The following is a 23,514-nucleotide window of genomic DNA, read 5'->3' as shown; positions in this document are numbered from 1 at the left end:
GATGATTATCCGGACAGATGAGCAGATGGATGCATGGTTGGATTTGTGGATGGATGGATGGACAGTTGGATGGTTGTGTAGAGAGGTGGATTATGGATGGATATAGGCATGGACAGAGAGAGAGGGAGGGAGGGATGGATGGATGAGTGGTAAGGCAGGTGCAGGGATGGGTGGATGCAGCGAGGCACAGATAGAGGCAGGGATGGAGTGCATGAGCTGTGGGAGGGACCACAGGGCCTGGCAGAGCAGAGCCCGGGGAGGTACCCACGCGGTGCCCATTGAAGACATAGGCCAGCTCATCAGCCCCCAGCTCCACGTCAGGCCGCAGCTCAGGCCTCGCCCAGCCCACTCGCATCTCGCCCGTGGTGACCGCCTCGAACTCGAAGTACCAGCGGCCACTCTGCACAGCATAGGATTTCTCTGCCCGGAAGATGCGCATCCGGTCCCAACGAGACTGGCTCTCCACCAGACCTACAAATGGGGCCAGGCAGAGTCAGAGGCTGGGTGGGGTGTGGAACCCAAGACATCACAAGGCTGATGGGAGAGACCAGGGAAGGTAAGGGCCTTGGGGGACAAGGGACAATTTCTTGGTGTTAGAGAAGAAGAATTGGGGAATCTCAGACTCGTCAGAGAGAGGTAGGAGGGATCTGGTGAGGGAGACTCCTCCCTCGTGTCTTTGGCAGTCAGAGCTCTCAGAGAAGAGATACCGACAGAAATACAGAGGGAGAAAGTGGGGTCAGTCACGGTCATGGTCTGGGGTTAAGAGTCAAGACTAAGGTCGATGTTTAGAATCACGGACTGAGAACAGGATCGGGGAGAAGGAGTCAGAGTCAGGGAGGGGATAGAAATTGGGGTTGGGGCCAGGGGTTGAGAAATTGAAGATTGAGGACCACAGCCAGGGTTAGGGGTCAAGGCTGGGATTGAGTCAGTGATAGGTCAGGGGTCAGTTTAGGGGTAGGAGTTAGAGACTCTCTGAGTCCTTGGTTGGGTGGCCCCACGTTGTAGCTATAGCCCAGAGGTTAGGGGTTAGGGGTCCTAGCTAGGGGTCAGGAGTTGGAGTCAGAGGTTAGTGCTCACTGGGCTCCTGGTCTGGCGGCTCGATGTTGTAGCCATAGCCCAGCAGGGTGCGCACGGCCTGGCAGAGGCTGTCCCGGTTGCTGCGTTTGGTAGCCTCGTCTAGCAGGCGGTAGGGCACAAGGCGGGGGTTTCGGCGCGCGGGGATGTCCTGCACGGCGCTGTAGCTCCAGCCCTGGGCCACGCGGTCTCGGGCCCACACGTTGTGCCCGTTCTCTGCCAGCCGGTCCACCAGCGTCGTCTGCGCCGGTGTCAGGCGCACGTGGCTCAGGTCCAGCGGTGCCGGTTTGTACCCATTGCTCATCATATACCTGCAGGTGGCAGAGCTCAGTGGAGTCAGACCCTCCCCTCTACTCTGGACTCTGTGCTGTGGGATCCCTGACTTCCGGCCCCTGTCCCCAGGATCCCAGATCCTGAGCCTTAAGCTTTGGAATTTCTGACCTTTGACATCAGGGTTTTCCAACTCCCTCAAACAAGCTTTGAGATACCTGACCTCTGACCCCAGGATCCTGTGACCTCAGCAAGGGCTTTGACTTCACTGACCTCCAGCCTCTGTGACCCCTTCATCTTGATTTTCAGAGCCTCATGTCTGACCCTGGAAGTCTCTGACCTCTCACCTAACTGAGGTTTCTTATCTCTGACCCCAGGACCCTATCACTCCAAACTCCTGGCTTTGGAGTCCTTGACTCTGAACTCTCATCTCCAACCTCAGGACCTCTGACCTCTCACCTGTAATTTTAGGATCCTTTACTTACAACGCCAACAACTTCTCACCCCTTTCCACTGACCCCTTGCTGCTAACGTAGAGATATCACCTCTGCTCTCTCATTTTCCTGAACTCCATGGCAGACTCTGACCCCCGGTCTTGACTCCTTCCCACTCTGTCTCTGGAACTCCCAGCTCTGCCACCCTGACACCTCTCCAGGACTCACCACTGACCCCAGAGCCTGAACCCTGACACTACGACCTTCACCCCAACCCGCAGCCCCTTCATCTCTGACCTCAGCCTTCCCACAAGACCCTGCGACTGCCCCAGTCCTCACCATGGCATTCGCAGCCCCGCATCCTACTCCCCAGATGGGACCTAGCCGCCCACACTCACGTCTTGGGGAGCTTCGTCTTCTTCAGGTTGTCCTCCGCCTTCTCATCGGCCATGCCCACGTGGCAGCCCAGCGCCAGCAGAGTCCTGGGGCGCAGGCGGGGGGACAGGGTCATGCCCCACACAGCCTCTCTGCCCTTGGCCCCCTCTCCTCCAGCTGGGGTTCCCTCCTCCTCCCGCCCCTGTCGTCTCTGTCTTTGGGTCTCCAGCTCTCTCCACATCTCTTCTCTGACTTTCTGGGTGTCTTTGTCCCCATCTCTCTCTGTCTCGGTCTCTGTCCCTCTGACTCCTGTCTTTCCCAGTCTCTTTGTCTCTGTATCTCTTTGATTGTGTCCATCTTTTCCTGTCTGCTTCTCTCTTGTCTCTTTCTGCATCTCTCTCTTCCTCCCCCTCTGTCAGTTTCTGCCTCACTATCTCTGTCTCCCTCTCTCTTTCTCTGTCTCTCTCGCTGTCTCTCTCGCCCTCTCTCAGTCTCCGCCTCTCCTTGCCCTCCTCCCCGGTGCCCTGCTCCCGGCCCCCCTCACTTGAGCGTCTCGCCCGACATCTGCAGGTTGTAGTTCCTCTCGGGCTCTGGCAGGCTGTGGAAGTCCACAAGACACGGGTGCAGCCTCTTGTTGTCATCCCGAACCTGGGGAAGCCCCAGGGTCAACTCCTCGGTTCCCTTTCCCTCCCCCAACACCCCCGACACCCCCACACAGGGACCCCCGACCTCCAAGCCTTAGTTCTGCCCCCTGAAACCCAGGGACCCCCCTGGAGCCCTAAAGTCCCTCCCCCCCACCCCTGACCCCTCCCTGCCAGTGAGCCCATCTCACTCCTCCCACTGCAGGTCTAGCCTGACTCCCTCCTGCTGCAGGCAGCCCCTCACCGGGCCATAGGTCCAGCCCTGCTCGATGCGAGTCAGCGCCCAGAGTTCATGGATGTTCTCTGCCAGCTTCTCCCGAATACGCTCCAGATGGGGAGGCAGGACAATCTGGGGGTGACGGGACATTCGTGAGGTCCCTGAGCTCCCTCCAGCCTGCACTGTGACCCCTCTTCCCAAGAAAATGTACGAGCCCAGGACAGGGCCCCCAGCACGCTCTCTGGACCTTTCCTGTTACTCCACAGCCCTGCCTGTAGGGTTGACACCCCACTGAGTAAGGACTCTGCATCATCAGAATTAAGGAATTATCTGGGAATGGGTCTGTCTCCCCTGTGTGGTGGGAGCTCCATGAGGCAGGGCCTGGGGCTGCCTCAGTCTCCACCATCTGCCCAGCCTGCCCAGCCTGGATCCAGGCCGAGAGGAGAAGCTCGAGAAATGTTTGCTGAATGAATGGACGAGTCCCTTTCCCTTTCTGTACAATGAGGATCAAAAAACAATATTAACTCATAATACTTACCTCATAAGGATTCATTGAAACCATTTACATAAACTACTAAATGTTGTATAGTTTATATAAATGTCTGGCACACAGTAGGCACCTAATAAATATTTACATTGTTGGTGTTCTGCAGACAAGAGATAATGATGGTTGGACCAGGGCAGGCCATGGGGAGGAGAGGAGGGGGCGGGAGGGATGTCCAGGAGGCCAAGTGACCGCACATGAGGCTGACGGGCTGGGGGAGGAGAGGGAGACGTCCAGAAGGAGGCCCAGGGCTCTGGCCTGGCTGCAGGGGGCTGGCAAGTTCATCCCTGAGATAATATTACAATACTGTAACTGCGTCGAGTACCCACTGTTTACTCAGGACCATGCTAGCACTTTGCATATATTAATTCATCCGATCTTCACAACAATGCTCTGAGGTCAGTTCTATGGTTATCCCCTTTTCCTCACAGATGAGGAAACTGAGGCAGAGCGAAGAGAAGCCACATGCCCACGGTGGCCCTTGCAGTCAGGCTCTTAAACACGACTATATCCCCTCCTATGGGGACATGTTTGGGGGTGGTTGGGAATTCAAGCTAGGATAAGAGGGGTGGGAGAGATGTCCAGCAGATGGCAGTGGGTAAGAGCACAGGCTTTGGGATCAGACCGCCTGGATTCAAATCAGCTGTGTGACCTGCACAGCTTGCTTAACCTCTCTGGGCCTCACTTTCCTCAACTGTAAATTGGGGGCACTAATATTCCTTTCTTTAGGAAGCTAAACTGGGATTCTCCCTTGAGCGAGTCCCATGCCTCCTCTCTGCCTCAGTTTCCCCATCTGTTAAACAACAAGGTCCCCAGCTTCCAGCCCAGCTCCAGAGGAGCTCTCCTGAGAGAGTCTGCCTCACCAGGAAACCGTTGCAGGGCAGGCAGTACCTGGACAGTGTCCACGGGGCAGGGCACAAAGTCGGTATGTGAGAGACAGCGGCTGGGGCCCACCAGGTGGGGCCCCCGGGGCCCCTCCCGCCGATACTCCTTGATGGGTTCCAGATGGAGTCGCTCTCTCGGGAGCACAGCCTCATGGCATGGGGCGTAGCCAGGGGGAGGGAGGAACTTGAATTCACCGTGGCGACCACCAAGGAGGAACCGCACCCTGGATGGGAGAGCGGGGTCACTTGTGGGTTAGTTTACAGGGGAGATTCTGTGCTCAGGGGGGTAGGACAGAAATCCTGGGATCAGTGGAAGGTTCTGGGGAGACCTGAGGTCACTGGGCGGTCATGGGGTCTTGGAGGTCATTTAGGAGTCAGAAAGGAAAGTCTAAGGTCAAAGGTATATCCGAGGCCAATGGGAATCATTGGAGGATCAAAAAAGAAAAGTGTGGAGTCACTGTGGAGTTAATGCAAGGTCATGGGAAGGTCCTCTGGAAGAGACCCTGGGGTAACAGAGTGTTTGGGGACATTGGAAGGTTTGGGGGAGGAGACCAAGAAGGTCATTTGGAAGTCACCAAGAATCTGGTGTAACTATGAGAGAACCATAATCGCCACTGAATGGTGGCTGGGATGTCATTCACAGAGCTTGGGGTCATTGGGAAAAGACTCACTTACTGAGAGGTCTTTGAAATAACTGGGGTCATTGAGGGGTCACTGGAGAATTTTGGACGAATTGGAAGATCATTGGGATACGCTGGTGTCACTGAGAAGTTGTTAAGAGCATGGAGTCATTGGGAGAGTCCAAGATCATTGGAGGGTCATTAGAAGGGTCTGAGGTCATTAGAAGATCATTGTCAGATTCTGGAGTCATTTGGAAGTCATTGGAATGGTATAGAGTCATTGGGAGATTCTGAGGTCATTTAGGAGGTTACTGGGAGAGTCTGGGGTTATTAGAAGGTCATTGTGAAATTTTGGGGACACTTGGAGGTCACTGGAAGGACATGGTGTTGGGGAGAAGCTGAGGTCATTGGGAGGGTCTGGGTCATTGGGAGGACACTGAAAGTGTCTGGGATCATGTAGACGTCACTGGGACCTTCATGTAGGGGTCAGAGGGTAGGCTGCCAGGTCCTGGCCTCAGAGGAGGCCCTGGAGTGACTGCGGAGGCTATCTCAGGACAGTCCCGGTCTGGGGACTGGCACGGAGACAGGGACAAGTCCTTACTTGATACCAGCTGAGAAGCTGACGACAGGGAAGAAGAGCCCATCGAGGTTGAAGTTCTCAAAGACGCCCTGCACAGGACAGCCATTGATGCGGAAGGAGATGGAAGGCACGCTGAGGTCCAGGCAGCAGCTGACCACGTCCTCAGGGGCCAGGAGGTGCTGCCCTGGGGAAGTCACCAGGCGTGGCACGTGTCCTGCACCAGGGTCACCAGGGAGGGGTCAGAAGTCAGAGGTCCCGTGAAACCAATGGTCTCAAGAGACAAGGGGCAGATGTCAAAGCATCCTCTGGGGTCTGAATCTCTAAGGTCAAGTGTTCCCATGGAGGGTCCTGTAGCTCTGAAACTAGGGGCAGAGGTCAAGGTTCCCCTGAGGTTAGGATCCTGAGAGCTGTGGAGTCAGAGATTAAAATCCTCCTGGAGTTAGGATTCTGGAAACTCTGGGGTCAAAAGTCAAAGATCAGAGGTCATAATCTGGGCAGTTTTCTGGGATTTCTAGGGTCAGAGATCATACATCCTCTGGGGTCCGAGTTCTAGAGGCTATGAAGAAACATTTTAGGGATAGGATTTTGGAAGCTCTAGGGCTACTGTCTTGGGAAATGAGGATTAAGGGGCCAAAAGTTGGCCTGTTTTGGGGGTCAGGATCCCAAAGCTCCAAGGTGTGTGGTAAGAATCCTGGAAACTCTGGGGTCAATGATCAGGGTTGAGGGTCCTCCAGAAGGGTCCAGGTACCTGTCCAGAGATGCAGCCCATCAAAGCCGTAGGAATAGAGGTCGTCGCCGACCCCGTTGCCGCCCCAGCCCTCGCCGCCCCCAGGGTAGGGGGTGTAGCCCTCAGTGAGGGCCCAGCCCACCCGCAGGTGGGTGGCCTGGGCTGTCAGGAATGGAGCCACCTCGTCCACCATCACCTCAAAGTACCATTTGCCGTACTGCGTGGTGCCCTCTGCTCGGCCCACAAAGATGTTGGGGCGGATGCTGCAGGAGAGACAGGACAGGAGGGGGATAAGGGAGAGATGGAGAGGAGAGCCAGGCTGGCGGCGGGGAGGGAAGGGAGAAAGAAATAGATACACAGGAAAAAAAAAGAAAGGCAAAGACATGGAGACAGAGAGTAAGAGACAGAGAGAGATGGGAGAGAGACAGGGAAAAAGACATGGAGGAGAAATTGAGAGAGACAGAAATGGAGAGAGAGACAGAGAGACAAAGGAGAGAGAGAGAGAGAGAAGGAACAGACAAAGACAAAAAGAGCAAACACAGAAAGAGAGACAGAAAAGGAGAGGAACAGACAGAGGCAGACATGGAGCAGGGAACGAGAACAGAGGAGTGGGGAGCCACGGGTGGGCTGGGGCAAGAGTGGACATCTGCGAGGACCGGGCATTGTGTCCTGGGGTGGGAGATGGAGGAAGAGACATCCACCTGGGTGTGGAGCCTCTGAGGCAGAGGGAGGGTTGAGAGGTCTGAGTTCTGGGGTCAGGGTGAGGTCAGACTGGGATCAGGGGTTAGGGGCCAGACCTGGTGACATAGTTGATGAGGTTTGTCTGCAGCAGAAGCTCACGGCCAGGGAGCAAGTTCTCGGTAATGAGATCTTGGTTGGAGCGCACGGCCACGCCATTGCACACACACAGGGAACACAGCACGTCCAGGACCTGGATGTCAAGGTCAGAGGTCAGGGTGTGAGGGCAGGGTGGGGGTTTATGGAAGGTCCAGTGTGGGAAGTCAACGATGATGTGTCAGGACAGGAGATGGAGATTTTGACTGAGAGGACGTGGTAAAAGTGGGAGGTTAGGGATCACAGAGAAAGGTCGAGGGTCAAAGAGAAAGGTCAAGCGAGAGGCTGGGGGTCATATGAGGTGGGATGAGGCATCAGCAGTCTAAGAAAGGAGAGACTGGAGTAAGAGGTAAGAGGTCGGCGGAAGTGTGAAAGGGTCGGGTCAGCAAGAGAGCACAGGGATCTCGATGAGACCTGAGATCAGCCGGGGTTGCAAACTTGGGTCTTCAGGGGCCAGATGGATAATGTAAATATGTGAAGTGGTGAAACAATGCAGTGGGGCCCGGTAGGACCTGCGGCAAACTGGAGAGTGTATAATTGGAAAATTCAAAAAACATTTCAGAGATCTAATGAAACACATCTGCGGCCCAGAATCCACTTAAGAACCATGAATTTGAGACCCTTGTGTTGAGATGGAAGCATGTGGGAGAGAATCCAGGTAAGAGATGAGATGCGGGAGGGGAGTGAAGGGAGTGGGGAGTTCCAGGGCCATGGGGAGAGGTCTGGGTTCAGAGTTCAGGGGATGAGAGGTCAGGGGTGAGGGGCCAACCTTGTGGTTCCTCCCATGCTTGTCCAGGAGGGAGATGATGGACTTGATGTGGTTCTCTTGGATGATGTTCAGGACCTCAGGACTCTCAATCAGGACACAGTACAGCACCTCCAGGATCCCTGCACAGGTGGCAGAGTGAGAGGGGAGGCGGCTGCAGCCCTCCCCTCCCCCAAGTCCCTGTCCCCTCCCCCTGGGTTCTCCTACCAGACGAGGCCTCCAGCCGATCCAGTTTGCTGACCAGCCAATCCAGGTTGTTGGAGAAAAGGGCACAGTTGGTACGATTGCCACGGATCAGGGAGGCTGGGGGTGGAAAGAGGGGTCATACCAGTGGGACTGGGGACGTGGGGGGCTCTAGGGAGCGTCAGGACTGGGGCCCCTTACCCAGAAGTTCATACAGCAGGTTCACAATCTCTTTCCAGGACTCGGCTGCCTCCTCCCCTGCAAATTCTGCAAAGTGGGCAGCAGTAGTATAGACGTTTAGGCGGTCGATGCAATTCAGGACCAGGGAGAGCATCCCCTGGGGTGGGGAAAACAGGGGGGTCACCACAGGAGTCCCAGGCCCTCCCTTCCTTGTCTTCTTGGATTTTCTAATTCATAAGCCTTCAACAACGAGTGACTGTGTTCCCAGACCTGAACCAGTGCCATTAGCTCCATGTCCCCCTGCACTCCCATCACCCTCCTCTCCTCCTCAGCTCCCTGCATCTGTCCTCTCTGCCTCTGTCTCCAACATAATACACCCTTATTAACATCAGGACTGAATTTGTCTTCTTTCCACAATTTTCTTTCCATCCCATCCACTTCCAAGCACCCCCCTCCTGGTCCTAACTGGCCCAGTTCACTCTCCACACCAACCATCAGAGAGATTTTTTCACTTTCTCTTTTTTTTACATTTTAGTCTTTTGTCTTCTTTCATTGTAAATTATAACAGACACACAGAAAAGCACATAAAACACATTCAGTCATTTGTTGTTATTCGTGGTAGTTAGGTTCTATCAAGTCACTGCGAATGCTGAATTAGCGAATGTGAACTGTGGCTCCCAGGGGACATACTGAGAGTTCCTGAGTCTGTGGTCACAACATTCTCGCCAATGAATCAATACACACCCTTGTTTTACATGTTTTCCTATTTAAAGACACTTATTTAGTATATATTGTTGATTCATTAACATTCAATTCACAGCCAACAGCACTATAACTCGTGCCTGAATGATGCTGATCTAACACACGCATTTTCTCTGTAAGGCACCTCACAGCCTTCTTACACTTAGGGACACTAGCAGCACTTCACCACTATACTTAGTGAATCAACAAAAAGCACCAGAATGCAAAAAGCATGGCACTAAATAGACCATGAAAAGGACACTCGTTTACATTTTGAGAGCTGAAACAAGAAGGCAGAGCATCCTTTGCTCAGCCTGAGCTGGGAACATGCACATCAGATGACTCAAATTCTTTGCCACTCTGGATATGTCCACAAATGCCACACATGTGTTGCAAGTATTGATTTGGGGGGTTACAAAATAGTTTTAGCAAGTAGGCAAATTTTCAGACACAGAATCTGCGAATAATAAGGAGCAAATGTATATGATTTAAAAAACAGATATAAAGAGCATCTGTGTAACCATGAGCCAAGTCAAGAAAGTGAACATTGCCAGCCACCCAGAAGCCCCTGGATGCCCCTCCTGATCACACAGCCCTCTCTGTTAGGGATAACTGTCATCCTGACTTTTACGGAAACAGTCTAATTGAGTTTTGCCTGTTTTGGAACTTCAGATATACAATATGTATTCTTTTGTACATGGATTCTTTTGCTCAATATTATGCTTTAAGATTCAAGAACACTGTTTCACGTGGCTGTAGCTTGTTCATTGCTGAGTGGTACCCATATCCATTGTATGGATATGCTACATTTGTGGATCCATTCTAGTGGTGGTGGACATTTGGGCTGTTTCTGGTTTTAGGCTCTTACGAGTAGTGCTGCTGTGACCATTGTTGTATCTGTATCCCGGGGCCCGCATCCCTAGTAAGAGAGGCAGAGCATCGTGGCAGAGAGCACAGGCAGGCTGGAGTCACACAGACTGGCTCTGCCACTATTTGTGACTGTAGGAGACCTAACTTTCCTGTGGCTCCCAAAGCGAAAGTCATCCCATAGCCTGACTCCTGTCACCTGTCTACCCTCATCTCCTCCCACTCCTCCCCTAGGTTCACTCTGCTTGAGTCGCCCCGGCCTCTTCTTATTCTGGAAACTGCCAAGCACACGCCCACCTCATGGCCTCCGCACTTGCTCATCACTCTGTCTCCTCCCTCTCCCTGCCCCAGGTGTCCACCTGGCTCCCTCTCTCCCTTCAGGTCACCCTCCCTGACCACTCTATTTTAAATCACAACCACCCCACGGCTCCCTGCTCCCTGCTTTCTTTTTCTCCTTAGCACTTTTCATCATCTAATATACCACAGAATTTACTTATTTATTTTATTGATCATCTGTCCTCCCCCCATGTCAACTCCACAAGGACAGGGATTTTTGTCTGTTTTGTTGACAGCTGCACCCCTGGCATATTTATTGCATAGACGGCTGTTATTTAACCTCTCTGCGCTCAGTGACCCATCTGTAAAATGGGAATTACAATTCCCCATGGGGTGACCCAGAGGATGCCGTGTATATAGCGCCCCTAACACACAGTAAGGGCTAAATTCCAGGTAATAATAACCACTAACAACACTTACATAGCATCGACTATATGCTGACCCTGTTCTAGGCACTTTGCATACACTGATTCCACTCCATAAGTAAGTTTTATTATCCTTTCTGGGTCTGCCTCCCCCATCAGACTGGGAGGTCCTGGAGAGGAGGGGGGCCAAGTTGGAAGCCTTTAAATGAAGATGCACTCTTATCACCCTGTGGAGACATCAGACCCTCCGACCTTTGTTCAGTACCCTCCTCCCACCCCGCTCGGCCCCTCCCACTCAGACCCCGTGCTGAAGGGAGACCCCCCCCCCACATCTCTTCCCTTCGTGCTCCCATAACACACAGACCCCCAGCCCCTCACCTCCGCTGAGATCCCTCCCTACACTGCCCTCCCTGAAGCCTAAAGACTCACCTCAGGCCCTGCCGCCCCCTTGCGTGCCGGGTTCTGGTTCTGCTCGTCCACCCCCCAGGTCCCGCCCCCACAGACACGGCCCTCTGAGTCCGGCAGCCTCACCCCGCTCTTGCTCTGACTTCTTCCTAGACCTCGCCTTCACTTCGGCCCTGAGCTTCACCTGGGCCCCACCCCTTCTCCAGGTGAGGGTACAAGGCCGGCGCCGCCTCATCGTTCTGGTTCCATCCGGCTCTCTCAGGCCCCGCCCCTTCTCCGCCTACGCCCCGCCCCTCCTCCAGGCTCCGCCCCCTCGCACAGGCCGGGGTCCCCGCTAGTGCCTCTCCACCTGCCCCGCCCCTCTCAGATCACTGCATCCCCGGGTCCCTCAGGCCCCGCCCCTCCCGCAGGCCCCGCCCGACACCGAGGCCCCGCCCCTCCCGCAGGCCCCGCCCCTGAGCCCGCAGACCCCGCCCCTCCCCGGCCTCGGCCCCACCTCCTCCTGGAAGAGGCTCTGGCGGTTGCGCAGGCTGCGTAGCTTGCTCTGCTTCTCCTCGTGCTGCAGCTCCTCGGAGGGCGGCTCCATGTAGCCGATGAGGTCCTGCAGGCTCAGGATGACGCCCTCGATGGGCAGCGCCGTGCCGGCCGGCGACCCCGAGCCCCGCGGCTTCCCGCTGAAGCTGTCCAGGCCTCTGCGGAGACCGCGCCCTGGTCAGCCAGGGGCCCGGAGGCGCCCGCTAGTACCCCGACCCCCGGCCCCCATGGCACTCCCACAGACACAACAGAGGAGGAGACTGAGACGGGTAGAGAGAAGGTCACACAGTGGCCAAGGGCAGACCTGGGACTGGGACTCACACAGGGGTTTGTGGAAGGAGTCAGGGCTGGGGAAGTCCAGGGTCAAGGGTCTGGGTGTCAGGGGTGTGAAAGTTAGGTGGTGATCGGTCCGAGTCATAGTGGTCGAGGTCAGATTGGCAGTCAAGTGTATGGTCAGAGTTTAGAGGTTAGAGGTCATGTGTATGTTACACAGGGGTGTGGCTGTCAGAGGCAGAGATTAAAGGGGTCAGGTACATGAACGCCAGGAGCAGGGGGTCCAGGTGTGGCCTGGCACCCGCGCAGAGCGGGCTGGCGGCTCACTTGATGAACTGGTTGTAGAGGCCAGCAGTGCTGTAAATCATGCGGGCCGCCTGGGACTCTTCGTGCTGGCAGCGGGTCAGCGACAGTGCGTCATCCATGTGGCCTTCCTGGTGCAGGATGGCCTGGCAGTGGGGGACAGAGAAGTCAGGAGGGGCCTGCCACTCAGGGCCACGCCACCAGACTCTATCCCCAAAGCCGCCCCTCCTCCAGCGAATCTCTGCCAGTGCCCATCCTTCTATCCCTCTCCATCTGTCTTTCATTCTCTCTCTTTGCCCCAAATTTCTCTGTCTATGTCTCCCTGTGCCTCTGTCTCTCTTTCTCTCTGTCTCTGTCCCTCTTTGATTCTGTCTCTGCTTCTCCCTCTCTGTCTCTGTTTTGTCTGTTGTCTGTCTCAGGCCGGACCCTCTCCACTTGTATCTACTCTTGTAATATCCCCCCACCAGAGAGCTCTAACAGCACCCCAAACTGAACAGGTCCCAGACAGAACAACCAACAGAACACCTTTCTGGGAGGTGAGACCATCATGGCGGCCGGCTTTCCCCTGAGCTCACCTCCCCAGGGCCCCATCCAGTCCCAAGGCTGTAAACACCATCCTTCTGCTGACGGCTCCCACATGTCCCCCTCGGGCCCAGACCTACATGTTCTGCCCGTGTGTCCAGCTACAGGCCTCGTTTTTTTGCAGACGGCTCCCTCATCTTCCCACTCATTAACTCAGCACGTCTATTCAATGGCTCTGCTCTAGGCATTGAGGGTCAAACTTCAGATTCCTGTCCCCTCGAGCTGACACTTTGCTCTCCCCGGATCGGTTCATGGCACTTCCATCCTTCCAGTTGCTCAGGGCGAATGTCATAGCGTCACCCTCAACCCTTCTCTCTCACCCCGTATCCAATCTGTCAGAACATCCTGTTGGCTCCACCCTCAAAATACAACCAGAATCTGCCAGGTTTCCCCACTCCACAGCCCCACCCCGTCCACTGTCATCTCCCACTTGTACCGCTACAGCAGTCTGCTCCCTGGTCTCCCTCCTCCAGCTCTGCTCCGCCACAGTCTGTTCCCAAAAGCAGTTAAGGACCCTGTGAACCCGAGTCAGGTCACCTCCCTGGCCTGCACAAAACTCTTATGGCTCCATCTCACGCAGGGTGAAAGCCAGGAACCTCCCCATGGCTCATAAGGCCTCATACAATCTGCAGCCATCACCTCTCTGTCCTCATCTCCCACTGCTCGCCCCTCACTCACTCCAGCCAAACTGGATCCAACCTCATTCGTACTCAGGGCCTTTGCACATGCTGTTCCCTCTGTCAAAAGTAGCTATAAAACTGTGTACTCCATTAAAGGCAGTTTATTCACCATGTCTGAGCACTGGGAGGGCAGGGAACAGGTCTGTGTAGCTCACTTATTTCTCCCCACACACATCCAGAACAACTTGGGTACTCAATATTATTTGTTGAATGTTGTTCTCAGTCTGTTTGTCACTATCTGCCTTTTTCTCTCTGTCTCTATCTTTCTCTATTTTCTGTTTCCATATCTTTTTGTCTCTGCCTTTCCCTGTCTCTGTCTCTATTTCTCTCTCTTTCTTTCTCTCTCTCCCTTCTTCCCTCCCCCTCCTGTCCCCCATATATATCCCTCTGATTTTTCCTGTCTCTCTCAATCTCTGTTTCTCTCCCAGCCGCCATCTTCCTCTCAGTCCTGTCCTCAAATTTGTGAAGGCTCAAGCATGACCACCCCCCAGTCCCCTTCCTTCCCGTGCTTTCCCCCGACCCCTTCCCTGCTAGGCGCCCACCTTCTTCTTGAGCACGCCGAGCCGCAGGGCCTTGGGGTCGGGGGCGGCATAGGTGAGCCACAGGCCCGAGGCCACGTGCTGGACAAAGCACAGCGACTCCCCATACTTGATCTCCGGGGGGCCCATGCCCTCCACGTCTCGTTTGGGGCCCATATCCAGCTTCTCCTGCAGGGACAGGGGACAGAGGTCAGCCTCCTCTGCCTGTGTGTTTCATGGGGGAGCCCCACCAAGAGACTGCAGAGCAGGGGCTGGGACGGGATTTGGGGCTCCAGATGGGGGAGGGCACCCTGAAGCCGCTGACCTTGGAGACGCGGAAGCAGAAGGAGGTGGCCTTGGTGTGGGCCTTGCTGGCATCGACCACCATCAGGCCCTGGTCCTCGGTGAGCGCCAGGTACCGCCCGGTGGTGACGTGCCGGATGCGCAGCGGCTGGCCCCAGCGCAGGTGGCTCCCACTCCAGCTGCCGAGGGTGAGGGTGAGGGGTCAGAGGACCCCCAATCCTCCCATGGACACCACAGTCTTGGTCCAAACCTCCTCAAGCCCCCAGCCCGCTTCCAGGGTGCCCCAAACCTTCCTCGGGGCCCTCAAATCTTTCTTAGGACCCCCAGTCCTCTTTCAGGAACCCCAATCCTCTCAGGCCCTCACAGCTCCTCAGGCCCCGCCAGATGCCTCCAGTGCCCCCAGTTTTCCCAGACCCTCCATTTCTCATCCTCCACTCCCCACATTTTCACTCAGGACTCCCTGATCTCTCCCTTAGGACCCCCCACCATCCCCTAAGACCTCCTTTTCCTCTAAGATTCTAGAACCCTGAGGACCTTCCTTGCTCTCTTAGGCTCCCCAGGTTTTCCATCGAAACCCTCCAGTCTCTTCCTCAGATCTTCCTTCAAGACCCTCTCTCTCCTCCCAGGCCCCCCAGGGGCCCCAATCCCCTCTCCCAGCCCGGCTCCCGCCCCCACCTGATTCTCAGTGGTTCCAGTCTCCAGAGGGAGCGGGCGTGGGTGCACACAGCACCCCCCTCGTAGTGGACAAGTCTGGGGACATGGGAGAGAGTGAGGTCAGGGGTTCAGGCTCCCACCCCCCAGAATCTGACCCCAACCTCACTCATACGGCCTAGCCCCCCAGCCGATCGTTGCCCAACCCCCGCTCTGAGATCCCGGGCTCTCTTGTCCCCAACCTGACCTGCGCTGGTCATCGCTGTCAGCAGGGGAAATGGTCAGACACTCATCCATGTGTCCGTGGAAGAGGCGGAGGACGTGGCCCCCGGTCACATAGCCTGGAGAGGAGCAAGGGACGGTGGTCACCGTGGGGCTGGAGCCCCAGAAAGCCCGCAACAAAAGTAGAGTCCAGGGGCCCTGCTTCTCTCCTGTGGGAGGCTGGGGGCTGGGTTTGGGGGTTTGCAGTTGGAAATCTGAGTTTCAGGGTGAGAAGTAGTGGTCTGAGATTTGGGGTCTGAGTTTGGGAGTCTGCTATTGAGTTTCAGGTTTGGGGGCCTGGGCTCTAGAGTTCTGGATCTGGGGTCAGCTGGAATCTAAGTGTGACGGTCATAGTTGGGGTCTGAGGTTACAAGGCTCAGTCTGGGCATGTCTGAGGGGCAGCGTGGGAGGTCTGTTTTGGGGGTCTCAGGCTGGGGGCCAGAGGTCTGGGGCCCTCACCCTCTTCGCAGCCAGAGCAGATGGGGTTCATGTTCCACAGCGTCTGCATGAAGGAGGCGTCAACCTGGAGCTCCCCACTGGCCGTCGAGAGATGCTGCGGGCCACAGGGATGTGGTGGTCCGAGACGATGGTGGGGCGGGCAGTTGTTTCAGAGTCAGAGGCCAGAAAGCAGGGGTGGAAGCCAGGAAACCAGCAGATGGGAGACCGAAAATTAGAGGTCACAGATCAGGAAATGGGAAAGCGGGGTCAGAAACCAGAAATTGATGTCAGAGGTCAGGAACCTGGAAATTGGGAGTCAGGACATTGGGGCCAGAGAGGAGGCAAACCAGTGATGAGGAGATGGGGCCAATCCTGTGAGCGCCCAGCCCTGGGGGCAGTAGGAGCCGTGGTAGGAGTAGGATTGCTCACCAGGTAGCGCTCGGAGGAGACACTAACGAGAATGAGGTCATCCCCAACGCGGACCTTTTCTCCTTCCGACCTCTGCTTGGAGGCAGGGTGCGTGGTCCACCAACAGGCCTCTCCTATGGAGTGGGGGGGAGTGTCAGGATGACGGCAGCCCAGAGTGCTGTTCCCCAAGGCACTCCCAGCCACTGAGCCCTCTGCCCAATATTCTCCTACTGCTGCCACCAACCCTCTGCCTCACTGCCCCCCATTCCTGCCCTCAGGCTCTCTGCCTAGGGTTCCCCCATGCTCGCCCAAGTCTCCCTGTCGAGAATGTGTCCATCCACAGCCCCAGACTCTCTGCTCCAAGCCCCCCATCGCTGCCCCCAGAGCATCCCGTGCCCAACCCCCGCACCTATTGCGTCCTCCTGCAGTCCTACATCGAAGGCCAGCTTGTCAGTCATGGAGCGGGAGGTGGTGAGGCAGCTCAGATACTAGGGTTGCAGAGGGTGGGGGGTGTCAGTATCCTCCGGCAGGCACTGCGCCCCCTGCCCCCTGCCCGTGACCCCTCGCTGGTGCACTCACCATGCCGCTGTGCGCGTGCCGGAGCAGGATGGCATGGCCATACAGGAGTGTCCTGTGTCCCCCACCCTGGGACGACTACAGAAGGAGCAGGGGCAGAGTCAGCACAGACCCCTGAGACATCTGGCCTACCCCAAGTGGGAATATGCTCCCCATAAAATACCACGCTCAGGCCTGGCCGCAAGGAAGCCTCAGCTCAGACCCTCAACAGATTCTCTGCCTCAGTTTCCCCACCCATGGAAGCAACGGCTTGTCTCTGAGAAGCCTGTGGATGGAGTGTTTTATGTTCCCCGAAGCCCAGTCTGTCCTCCCTGCCTCCTTCGCCAGGTTAACCAGGCCCCAAAGTCACTCAGGGAGGTTGGACCCCTCCTCTGGGTACCTGGGGATGCTCGGGGGAGCCCCAGTATCTCGTGTCCCATGGACTTCAGCTGCCTCTGCTCTAACCTGTCATAACACAGCTGAGCTGTGGGCAGTGTGTCCCAGAACAGTCTTATCCGTGGTTAAATATATGAGCATCACCCATGGGGACCCGTCCTGTGCTGCCAGACACCCCTGAGCACCAGGACACCCGGCCCCTCTTGGGAGGGGTCCACCTGGTCGCCCGATGGCTCATGCCTCCCATCCCGGCTCTCACATGCCCATGCTCTGAGGGGCCATGTGATGGGGCCATGTGATCACATGGCGGACCCACTCCTGGACGGGAGGGGGCCCACAGGTGGGATGGGAGGGAGGGGAGGGGAGGGGTCCCATGCGGAGAAGAGCTGGGGTCAGGGCTGGGGACGAGGACAGGAAAGAGGAGAAAGGAGCAGGGGGGGACGGGGGCTCTGAAGCCCCCACCTCCTTCCTTCCTGCCTTCCTGCCTGGCCTGTTCTGGGCTCCACAGCTCCTGACACCCGGGGTAGGGGAGACCCCCAGCCCCTGTGTGCAGGATGTGGGCCCAAGAGGCGGACCTGGGGTCAGGAGAGGTGGAAGGACAGGTGACACCCGAGGCCAGACCTACCCACTTATCCAAATTGAGGGCCTGTGGGGGGTGGGGCAGAGAGAGGAAGAAGATCAGAAAGTAAACGACCCCCAGGTCCTCCCACCCATCCCTCTGGTCCTGCCCAGAGTGGGCGCCTCACCTCCACGCCGGCCTCCACGGTGTTGGCCAGCATCTCCTGCAGGGCTCGGACGGACAGGGACTGCTCCAGGACGAAGCAACAGATGGCCAGATCAGGGGGCACATTCTGGGGGTGGGGTGGGGAGATGTGAGTGGGGGCCGAGCACTGGCGCACTCCCTGATCGTGGTCTAAATACCCACACCCCTTAGAGACCCAGACCCAATCCCAACTCCCCAAGAAGCCCTGCCCTCTGCCATCCCCTTCAGACGCCCTGAATCCACACCATCACAGAAAACGCCTCTGCTATGCCTCCTCCCACCAGAGCCTCACAGAAGCTTCCACACTACCCTCCCCGCTCAGGTACCCCACTCCTCCACTCTAATGTCATAAGAAGCCTCAGCCCTGTGCCTCCCCACTCAGTCATACTGCATCCCCTCCCACTCCAGGAGGCTCCTCTGTGGCACCCCAATCTCTTCAGTCCCAAAGGAAGCCCCAGATGTCACCATCAGACAGTCCCAGTGCCTCCTTCTCCCTCAGACACCTGTGAACACTACTGCAAAATCAGAGGAGGGTCCAACCCCACACCTCCCTCCTCAGCCTCCCAGCCCGGTCACCTCAGACTCCTAGACGCCCTCCCCTTTGGACCCAAGACTCTCTGCCCCACTCAGACTCCACATCCCTCCCTCTCCCACTCCCCATCCCCTCCCCCCAGGTCACCTCCTCTCTCAGGCCCTGAGTCCCCCTCACTCTCAGACCCCAGGTTCCCTCCAGCTCTGAACCCCCTCCCCAGTCAGCCCCCTGCTAGCGTCCCCCTGTCCCCCCCCAGGCCCTTTGGCCTTGAATCCGCAGCCCTCTGCCCCCTCAGACACCACTTCCTAAGACCCCTGGGACCTCTGGCCTCCCTCCTCAGACCTCCACCCCTACCCACCTCGGACCCAGGTTCCCTTTCCCTCTTAGCCCCCTCCCTGTTTTCTCTCTTGTCAGCACGCACCCTCCAGAGTCCCACACCCCTCTTCTTTGGACCCTAGACTCTCCGCCCCTTCAGATCCCCCCGCCCTCCCTTCTGCACACACCTGGGCATTGCTGGTGGGCTCCAGGAAGCAGAGCCGGTTGCCAAAGCCCTCGGCGGCCAGGCAGAGCTTGAGCTGCTCCTTGAGCACGGTGGCGCTGCACTGCAGGACCACCTCGTCGTCCTGGGGACGGGACGGAGGGTCAGAGCATCCCACCCACGCGGCTACCACGGGCCACGCGCCCCGCCCTTCTCCTCGTGATAACCCCCTCGGTCGCAGTCTATCCAGCCAGGGCCGGTGCTGAGCACTCTACACGCTTCTGACATCCCCCTGAGATAGGAGCCTGTGTCACCCCGTGCTCAAATGGGGAAACCAAGGCTCAGAGGGGACATGGCTTGTCCAAGGCCACCCAGCTGGCAGGAGGAGGAGCTGGGATTTGAACCCAAGTCTGACTGGTCCAGAGGCCTCCCAGCGGGGCAGAAAATATGAGCACCTCGAATTAAATGGCTTTTAAGCCCAGCATTCTCTGATTTCTCTTTTGTGCATTGTTGTAATAACAGTTATCATTTGAGGGGTGCTTTCCAGTGACACCTGAATGCAGTGCTGAGCTTGGGCTGGATCCTGGATGGGGGAGATGCCATAAAGGGCAGCATCACGACGCCTGGTGAAGGCTGAGTTAGACTGTGGATGAGATAGTGGGTCAGAGCTATACTGAACTTCCCAATTCTGATAACTGTCCTGTGGTTTGCTAAGAAACTGCCCTGGTTTTTAGGAAATAGACACTGACGTGTGTAGGTGTTAAGAGTATCATGTCCACAACTTACTCTCAAAACATCCAGGAAAAAAATAGAGAGAGAGGGAGAGAGGGAAGGAAAGATAAAGCAGACATACCAAGTCTTAACATTTGGGGAAAATGACTGAAGGCCATATGGGAGTTCTTCGAACTAACCTTGCCACTTTTCTCTAAGTTTGAAATGATTTCAAGATTATAAATTAGAATTTTAACTAAAATAAAGCCGTTCTCTATGTGCTGCGTCCCTTACAATAACTTAACACGTATTAACTCATTTAATCCTCACAACAACCCACTGAGATAAGTCCTATTATGTGAACCAGATGCCCAGAGAGGTGAAGTAACTTTCCTGAGGTCACACAGCTGGCTTAGAGAATAGCTGGGATTTGATCCCAACACCGTGGCTCCATATGCCACTCTCTTAGAACACTAGACCACCTCTTAATATATTAGTGTAGTAGCCCACATCTACATTTATAACTCATACAAATGTACATCGGGGGGTGCTCAACATTTTTGCTGATAGAGGTCTCCATCAAAAATGATGGACATCCCAGCTGTTAACCACGGAGTAAGGCAGTGGTTATTCGGTTTTACAGCCGAGGAAACAGGATCAAGGAGGTTAGGCATCTGGCGTGAGGTCACACATTCAGCCCTTTCAGGACATCACACAAGCATGTTCCAGTCCTGGGCTTCGACCCACACAGGCAGCCCTCAGTCTGTCCAGCCAGCCTGGGAGGAGGGAGAGAGCTCTGACCTGTTGGCAGGAGGCCCCTCAATGGCTCTGGCCTGAACCCTCAAGCCCAACATCCTGGCACATGCTGTGCACTTGTGTATTTATAGGAATCGTACAGCTTGCATTTATTAAGCACTTACTGTCTGCTAGTCCCTCTGCTCAGGACTCTACATTCATCTGACACTTATTGAGCACCTGCTGTGTGCCAGGCACTGGTCTAGGAGCTGGATATAGAGCAGTGAATCAAGTAGACAGAATCCCTGTCCTCGTGGAGCTGACATCCTCGTGGGCGAGACACAATCGACAGGTGAACAGATTCATAATTTTAATGTCAGTGAGAAGTGTCATGGAAAAAATAACCCAGGGTGATGTAAGAGAGTGACTTTTGGGGTAGCGGTGACATCAGTGAGGGGGTGAAGGGACAGCCTCTCCAAGGAGGTGACATTTGAGAAGAGTCTTGTCCAAGTAACGAGAAGGAATCAGGCCCTATCATCTCTCGGGAAGAATGCCCCAGGAAGATGGGGCAGTCTGTGCAAAGGCCTGGGGCCAAGGTGTTGAGGATGGCGAGGGAGACTGGAGGGCGGCAGCAGGAGCGAGGGGGAAAGTGGGAGGAGGTGCGCTCAGAGAAATATTTGCGTGTACCCCATGAATCCTCACAGTACCTATTTTGTCCCCATTTTCCAGATTAGGAAATTGAGGCTCAGAGAGAAAAATAAAAATCACTTGCCCAGAGTTAGGAAGCAGGCAAACGGCAAAGCTAGGATGTAAACCAGAGTCAGGGGCCTGATCACTACCCCAATGATTATCAAAGTTTCTCCTGCATCAGAATGAGGGGGAATCTGGTTAAAAATACAGCTTCCTTGCTGCCCAGGCTCCCTCCTGCCCCCCTCAACACCAGAGCCTGATTCAGCGGATCAGAGAGTCTGTACCAGTAACCAGCCCCCAGGAGGTTCTGACGTGGGGCACGCTTTGAGAAACCCCAGCCCCGGGAGGGCTAGAGATCGCCACTCATCCAAGGGAAATGAAGCAGCATTCTGGCCACCAAGCTTAAAAAGCAAATAAAGTAGAGCAAGAACCAAAAATAGCAACATGCCCCTCGTGCTCTAAGGCCACCTACATTTTACAAAACTTGTTTCAGTTAAAAATAGATCTGTGTGAATACACCTAATTTGGCCATTAGAGCATGAATGGGAGGCAACTCCAGTGTCCACCAGCAGGGGAACTGATAAACAAGTTGTGGCACATTCCCTCGACGGAATACTACTCAGCAACAAAAAAGGAATGAACGCTTGATACCTGCTACACGGCTGAATGTCAAAAATATTACCCTGAGAAGTGAATCAAGACAAATGAGCCCATAGTATATATGAAACACCGGAAGTGACTAACGAAATCTCTAGTGATGTAAAGCACGTGGGCAGGTGACTACTGCAAAGAGCAAGAGGGAACCTTCCAGAGTCAAGGAAACATTCTATGTCTTGATTGTGATGGTGGTGACACGAGTGTGCACAGTTTGTCAAAACTCACTGATCTGTAACACCTAAAGCGGGTACAACTCATTGCGTGTCAATTATACCTCAATAAAGTTGATGTTTTATGATGTATGTGTGTATGTGCATGTACTGGGTTGCAATATAAAATATATTTCTTGCTAGTAGGATGACATCCAAAAAGTTTGAGAAAACTACCATGCATCCTCAGTAAGTGCAGAAAAACAGACTCAGTGTGGAGCCAAGAACCGCCAGGGCCAGGCCTCTAGAAGCCAGCATTGGCCACCTTAGCAAGTCTCAGCCCACTTTTCCTCTGGTGGAAGAATGGAGGGCTAGGCCCCGGGGCATCCAGAGATGATACTGCCCTTGACCTTGGGCAAGTGACTACCCCTCAGGCCTTGGTTTCCCTCAGATCTCCCAGGGAGATAAAGATAGGGCCCTACCTCAGAAGATAGGGCAGCAAAGATATAATTAGATGCCTCAGGAGGCCGAGGCCCTGGGCACGGGGCCTGATGTAGAGTGGCTGCTCAGGGGCTGATGGCCATGTTCATGGTCTTGTTAGGGCCAGCGAGGAGGGGAGAGCCCAACCCACGGTGTCTGCTAAGGGGCTGGAGCTGGGGCAAGAGTCTAGGGTGAAGCTAGGCCTCCCCCCACGGCCGAAGGTGCAGCTGTCCCCATCCTTCACCACCAGCCTCAGCTGTTAGTTCCTCCCTCCCCGGAAATCAGACCCGGCTCACCAGGGTCCTATTCTGGGGCCGGAATGCTGTGTCAGCATTTCCCAGGGTCAGGAGGGGGTGGGGAGGGGCTAACGCAGGGTCAGCATACCTGGCCCAGAAGAGAGAACGTCCCCTCCCATACTCACACCCCCGCACCTGGCTGAGCCACTAGGAAAGGGAAGCCACTGGGAAAACTGGGAAGGACTCTGAGATGGGCAGCTCCTCCCCCCCATCCTCTCCCTGTCCCCTGTCCAGGCCCCAGAAAAGCAGGCTATTCTGGGAGGGACACCTGTTGTTCCAATTCCCATCCCTACCCCCCAGCCGAGGATCAGAGACGCGGAGCTGGAAAGGCAGAGCGAAACGCAGAAGGCCTGAAGCCAAAGAACAAAAACAGAGACAAAGAGACAGAGATGGAGAGAGACAGAGACATAGAGACAACCCAAAGAGACCGATAAGCAGAGACACCACCCAGAGACCATTAGCAGCCATATTTGACCTCCTCCCCAAAACCTGGGGAGGAAAGAAGGAAGACCCAGAACCAGAGGGACTCCCAGGAGACCCTCAAGGCCTGCGAGTTCAAAGGAGTTGGGTCTTCCAGCCTACCCCAACCCCCTTCCCAAGACTTTAAATGGGTCAGAGTCTGGAACAAGAAGAGAATTAGGGCTAGGTGGGGGGGAGGGGGGACGGCTAAATTAAGCTCAGGAATTAGAACCACCTTCCCCAAGTGCCTGCGTCCAGGGTGGTGGGAGGGGGTGCTCCTTCAGCGGCCCCCCTTCTCCAGGACAAATCGCTAATGTCAGAATAAAGGGTGGCCGAAGAGCCCCCTCTCCATCTGTGGCCCCCAATTCTGCTAATTCTCTCTGGTGAGAAAGGTGGGGGAGACTAAGAGATAAAAACGGAGAAAGAAAGAGTGACAGTCACCCAAAGGGACAGAGGAAGAGACTCCGAGACTCAGACCACCAGCAATCAGGACAGAGACATCCAGAGACAGAGAGACATTCAGAGGGTCCCGAGAGACAGCCCCAGAGACCCCCAACGCAGAGAGACTCACCGTCCGCAGAAACTGGACCTCATCCTCGCCCTCTCCTCCGTCACCCAT

The 23,514-nt window shown here is 55.5% G+C and overlaps 1 protein-coding gene across 1 annotated transcript in view; it reads right to left on the bottom strand.

Moving 5' to 3' along the window:
- Window positions 1–23,514, bottom strand: part of RYR1 (ryanodine receptor 1) — a 110,169-nt gene extending 86,655 nt beyond the window's left edge. The window contains exons 1-25 of the mRNA XM_058531057.1: window positions 23,467–23,514; window positions 18,744–18,863; window positions 17,692–17,796; window positions 16,574–16,648; window positions 16,404–16,482; window positions 16,016–16,128; window positions 15,608–15,701; window positions 15,135–15,228; window positions 14,912–14,986; window positions 14,259–14,415; window positions 13,958–14,122; window positions 12,178–12,299; window positions 11,540–11,735; window positions 8,351–8,486; window positions 8,174–8,269; window positions 7,970–8,088; window positions 7,164–7,297; window positions 6,388–6,629; window positions 5,661–5,853; window positions 4,447–4,663; window positions 3,039–3,143; window positions 2,698–2,801; window positions 2,177–2,260; window positions 1,078–1,385; window positions 269–471 (exon numbers count right to left, since the gene is read on the bottom strand). Coding sequence (XP_058387040.1) covers window positions 269–471; window positions 1,078–1,385; window positions 2,177–2,260; window positions 2,698–2,801; window positions 3,039–3,143; window positions 4,447–4,663; window positions 5,661–5,853; window positions 6,388–6,629; window positions 7,164–7,297; window positions 7,970–8,088; window positions 8,174–8,269; window positions 8,351–8,486; window positions 11,540–11,735; window positions 12,178–12,299; window positions 13,958–14,122; window positions 14,259–14,415; window positions 14,912–14,986; window positions 15,135–15,228; window positions 15,608–15,701; window positions 16,016–16,128; window positions 16,404–16,482; window positions 16,574–16,648; window positions 17,692–17,796; window positions 18,744–18,863; window positions 23,467–23,514 — 3,384 coding nt within the window. The remainder of the gene's footprint in view (window positions 1–268; window positions 472–1,077; window positions 1,386–2,176; window positions 2,261–2,697; window positions 2,802–3,038; window positions 3,144–4,446; window positions 4,664–5,660; window positions 5,854–6,387; window positions 6,630–7,163; window positions 7,298–7,969; window positions 8,089–8,173; window positions 8,270–8,350; window positions 8,487–11,539; window positions 11,736–12,177; window positions 12,300–13,957; window positions 14,123–14,258; window positions 14,416–14,911; window positions 14,987–15,134; window positions 15,229–15,607; window positions 15,702–16,015; window positions 16,129–16,403; window positions 16,483–16,573; window positions 16,649–17,691; window positions 17,797–18,743; window positions 18,864–23,466) is intronic.

The sequence above is a fragment of the Diceros bicornis genome, chromosome 34 (genome assembly GCF_020826845.1).
Source record: "Diceros bicornis minor isolate mBicDic1 chromosome 34, mDicBic1.mat.cur, whole genome shotgun sequence".
Classification (NCBI taxonomy): Eukaryota; Metazoa; Chordata; class Mammalia; order Perissodactyla; family Rhinocerotidae; genus Diceros; species Diceros bicornis.
This window is presented reverse-complemented; position numbering and strand designations above follow the sequence as displayed.